This window comes from Anolis carolinensis, unplaced genomic scaffold (genome assembly GCF_035594765.1).
Source record: "Anolis carolinensis isolate JA03-04 unplaced genomic scaffold, rAnoCar3.1.pri scaffold_14, whole genome shotgun sequence".
Classification (NCBI taxonomy): Eukaryota; Metazoa; Chordata; class Lepidosauria; order Squamata; family Dactyloidae; genus Anolis; species Anolis carolinensis.
The window spans coordinates 15159358-15164110 of NW_026943825.1; the positions used below are offsets into that span (position 1 = coordinate 15159358).

Genomic DNA, 4753 nt, shown 5'->3' on the forward strand with positions numbered 1-4753 from the left:
ATGTATGTGTATGTGGCATTGAATTGTGCCTTTTTTTAGAACCGCCCTGAGTCCCCTTCAGGGTGAGAAAGGCAAGATAGAAATGCAGTAAATAATAAATAAACAAATAATACTATTCTCTGGCACTAGCGAATTTGACAATCCCCATAATTTGACAAATCTAATGACCTCGAATCCCAAAATTGAGGTGCACATTACATTTGCGTAATACGATAAAGACAAGTGGGTTGCTGTGAGTTTTCTGGGCTGTCTGGCCATGTTCCAGAAGCATTCTCTCCTGACGTTTCACCCACATCTATGGCAGGCATCTTCAGAGGTTGAGGTCTGTTGGAGACTGGGGAAGAACCTACAGCCCGAAAACCTACAGCAATCCAAAAAATACCAACGCAGTCGGCCTCCCGCCTGGATCCACAGCTATTTCTTTAGGCAGCAAGGGCTGAAGTTTTTACAGATTTAACTTCTGACAAGGTTCTTACTTCAGATTTATTTTATGTAATTCTATCTTTATTTGCAGTCAATTTGTTAGTAGCCAATGTTTTTGTAGTCAATGTTTTCAATACATTGCAATGTTTGGTACTAAATTCATAAATATAGTAATTCCTACTTAACATTACCATGTATTGAACTGCTTTTTCTGTCAATTTGTTGTAAAATATGATGTTTTGGTGCTTAATTTGTAAAATCATAATGTATTTTGATGTTTAATAGGCGTTTACTTAATCCCTCCTTATTATCTAACATTTTTGCTTATCCAACGCTTTTATTTTTCAGTGATTGGTTGGGGGGGTGCCAAAATTTCTGTTCGCCTACACTTGAAAATTACCTTGGACCAGCTCTGGTAGGGGGGTTCAACCCACTACATAATCTTGGCTGAGCTACTCTCTGAACCGTCGAAGGAGACAATGGCAAATCACTCCTGAATCTGTCTAAGGCAGGGCTTCCCAATTTTTTTCAGTCACGGAGCCCTTTTTGATGCAAAAGCTTCTCATGGACTGCGGAGTGGCTCAGTATGTTTTGTGGAGTCCCAAGGAGCACATTTTGAAAACCACCGGTCTAAGGAAACTCTAGACTAGGTTTGTTTATTTGAAGGCCTATGAGGATAATATCAGGGTCTAGCAATGTAACTGGACCATTGTTTCCCTCCAGATGTTCTTCAACCTCAACCCCCATTAGGGCTAGGACTGATGAAAGTTGCAGTCCAACAATATCTGGAAACACATCATTGTCTATCCTAGACTTAGCATACTGGACAATAGATGTGGAGAACCTACAATCCACTACAACTGATCTAATGGGAACTAGAACTATCTTTGGAGAAGCTCCCATTCTTCAGCCTTATCATATTTCAGTGTAGATGAGTGGTTCTCAACCTTTGGGTCCCCAGGAGTTTTGGGCTACAACTCACAGAAATCCCAGCCAGTTTACCATTTGTTAGGATTTCTGGGAGTTGAAGGCCAAAATATCTGGAGACCCACAGGTTGAGAACCACTGGTGTAGACGTTATGAGAATTTGGGTAAGATGAACTGGAAAGGACCACAACTGTAGGGGAAATACTTATCATTAGGTTGGCTAGGACATTCCTCCAGGACCTTCAGCACAGACTATCTGCTGCTACCTACCCCAATTTCCACCTTGATAGATGAGATTGAAGTTGTCCTCCTGTTAAAAAAAAACCTGTGACAATGTTCTCCAAACCAGAACCTTCCCAAGAACATGGATGTTTTTCAAAGACAACACATGGCCACTTTTTCTGAAACTAACTTTATTGTGACCTGATGGTTCGAACCCCTTTTCCAGGCGCATTGGAGAAACTGGGTTTGCTTTTCCAGTCCTCTCGGTCTTCCTCAAGGGACTTAGTGCTGGTGGTGGGCGTGCCCATCATCCCCTTCTTGGTGAATGTGCTCATGAGTGGCAATGGTCAACTTGCAGATGAAGACCATGAATTCTCCAAAGGACAGTTGATTGTCCTGGTCCTGGTCCAGCTGCTTGAATAATTCTTCAATGGCCTTGGGGTTCTTTTGCTCCTATGGAAACAATAATATTATTTTTTAATTTTTTTAAAAATATATCAAAGTTTACATATTATAGGGTTTAGGATTGGATCCAGACCCAAATAGAGATTTCCAAGGATGAACTATGGACACTTATGGGACAAATATAAATAAAAAATAACAACATGCAGTTAGGATTGTCTGATTTCCTGGGATTTTTAGTTTGGTGAGGGATTTCAAATCCTCTTCTGAAATGGTCAACTGTTTTAGTGTATGACAGGGAACAAGAGCTGTCTGGCAAAGAATCTGATATACTCAACCAAACTACAAATTCCAGAGTCCCATAGGATGGAACTATGGCAGTAAACATGACTGTGTATACATGTGCACCTTAATACATGGGACATCAATGTGTTGAATATTTTTGAAGAAATGACATTTTTGTTCCATAACCATACTCCCACCTCACCCCTCAGAACCATCCCCAGATTCCGTACGACCCAGAAATATATCTGTTTACTTCTTCAGTCCTTCATAAAATGGTGACACGAAGTGATGCATTCGAAATCCCTGAGAAAATTACAACTCTCAGGACTTGTAACCAGTTGTTAAAGTAGTATCGAACCGCCATAACCCCATAATGTAGATCTGGAACACGTTAAACCAGGGGGAGTAGAATTTGGTGTTTTTGAGTTAAAACTTCCATAAATCCCAAGCCAGCACAATCAATAGGCAGGTCTTATGGGACCTGCAGTCCACCTTCATTTGGAAGCAAGCTCTGGTATCACCCAACCCATCGTTCAGTTCCTTCCCTCCCAGATCTATGCGTAGGTCAATAGATCTCAACAAGGAAGGGAATGAGGGAATGGGGTTCCTTCTGAAAAATGAGCTTGTGTCCAATGCGTTCCTTGATGCTCACCTTCAACCAATTGGGGAACTGCTTGTGAACCAGCTGAGACATCTCCTTCTTGCTGAGCTTGTCAAAATGATCCTGGCGCACGGAATATTGGTGGAAGATATTGACAACGGTCTCCATGCAGCTTTCCATTTGAGTCGGAGACATCTTGACTTGGTGGTTGACCTACAGGAATGAGATTTATTTTAATGTGGGGGAGATATTTCTCAAAATGTGGTCTTCTGGAAGGCCAGCTTTTTAACATGTGTTTATCTACACCAGTGGTTTCCAATTTTTGGGCTTCCAGGTGTTTTGGATTTCAGCTTCCACAGTTCCTAACAGCTGGTATTTCTGGGAGTTGAAATCCAAAACAACTGGAGACCCAAAGGTTTGGAACCACTGATCTATACATATAGATACATGTTGATATCCCTTCAAAGATCTCAACTGAGGACCAATGAGTCCCTTCAGGGCTAAAGGTGGAAGAAGATGAGTCCTTGAGGCCATATTGGATATGAAATTCTTTCTCCGTTAATTCTAGTTAAGGGATCCCTGCCAATTTAATAGGTCTTCTTTGAAGCATTCCATCAGGCCAAGCAGAGGACAATCCCATGAATAGCTTCTGAACCCTATTCCCACCAAGATTGGATGGAGGTCTACAAAGCATGGTAAGGATCTGTAGGCTAGCTCTGAAGAGAAACCAAACTGTGCTGAGAATTCCTAGTCTAAGAAAACCCAAAAAAATTCCATGACTTGGAATCGTAGAACCTTGGAGTTGGAGGGACGACCTTGTCCAACCTCATTCTGCTGTAGAAGAATCTCAGAACAAAAGGGAGGATTCATCTACAAGGCAGAATTAATGCAATTTTACAACTTTGGACTCAATGCTATGGAATCAGAGAGCTGTTGTTTGGTGGGTCATCAGCACTCTTTAGCAAAACGACCACTCTCCTCATCCTCTATCATTGAGCCAAGTCAAGTTGTGTCCATTCCAGTGGTATTGGTCCTACAGATGCCTCAAAAGTCTACAGAATGTTCTGCTTCCAGCTCTATTCTCTTGGTTGCTATCCCCTTATAGCATAGGAGGGATGCATAGTGTCCCATGAGCAAAGAGAGCAACCAGAGGGTCTTGAACTTACCTGAATCAGCGATGAACAGGAGAAGAGGAGTGATTCAAGATGGTGTGAAGACCCCTAGGGTGTAGTCCCTTCTTATATTCTCACCTCCGTCTGAGACAACCCTCTCCTCCAAGTTGTGCAACTGGCCTCCCTTACCAAACCTGCTTGTCCATCCCAGTATCAGGCTCTTGCCTAAGGCGTGTGACCAGATTCTTCCTGAAATATCATCCTCTACAAAAAGCCTACCCCCTTCCCTTGAGCAATTCTCCCGAAGACTTATTTTTCAAACTCATAAAAAGGTCGTAAGGAACCAGCCGATAAAGGTAGGATGCAACTTTCGCCACAAGAAGTGGACAGTCTTGGGCAAGATCGGCACTGTGTTAAAGATCTTTATGGCAGATGAAGCTCTTGAAGCTCTTGCTTCATCTCCTGTCTCTTCTCCCTCCCAAACCCCACATCCCGTGCAGAGCCGACCCTAGGTAATTTTCAAGTGTAGGCGAACAGAATTTTGGTGTGCCCCCCAAACCAATCACTGAAAAATAAAAGCGAAAATGTTTGATAATAAGGAGGGATTAAGAAAAAGCCTATTAAACATCAAATTACATTAAGATTTTACAAATTAAGCACTAAAACATCATGTTTTACAACAAATCAACAGAAAAAGCAGTTCAATACCTTGCGGAGACAGGCCGCAGGAGACAGGAGTTGCCTTGATGGTGCCCCCAACAAGATGGCACCACAGGAAACT

The 4753-nt window shown here is 42.2% G+C and overlaps 1 protein-coding gene across 1 annotated transcript; it reads right to left on the reverse strand.

Moving 5' to 3' along the window:
- Positions 1 to 1743: 1743 nt before the first annotated feature.
- Positions 1744 to 4523, reverse strand: LOC100553681 (protein S100-A12). The gene is made up of 3 exons (XM_003229619.4): positions 4027 to 4523; positions 2912 to 3073; positions 1744 to 2025 (listed from the first exon to the last, which is right to left on the reverse strand). Exons 2-3 carry the CDS (start codon positions 3053 to 3055, stop codon positions 1855 to 1857), a joined length of 315 nt encoding a protein of 104 aa, XP_003229667.1. The 5' UTR covers positions 3056 to 3073; positions 4027 to 4523; the 3' UTR covers positions 1744 to 1854.
- Between the last annotated feature and the right edge of the window lie 230 nt (positions 4524 to 4753).

Excerpts from the sequence above, each read along its gene's own strand:
- LOC100553681 (XM_003229619.4), bottom strand. The coding sequence starts at position 3,055 with ATGTCTCCGACTCAAATGGAAAGCTGCATGGAGACCGTTGTCAATATC. Across the intron at positions 2,026-2,911 it reads AGTTCCCCAATTGGTTGAAG|GAGCAAAAGAACCCCAAGGC; the intron begins GTGAGCATCAAG and ends TTGTTTCCATAG.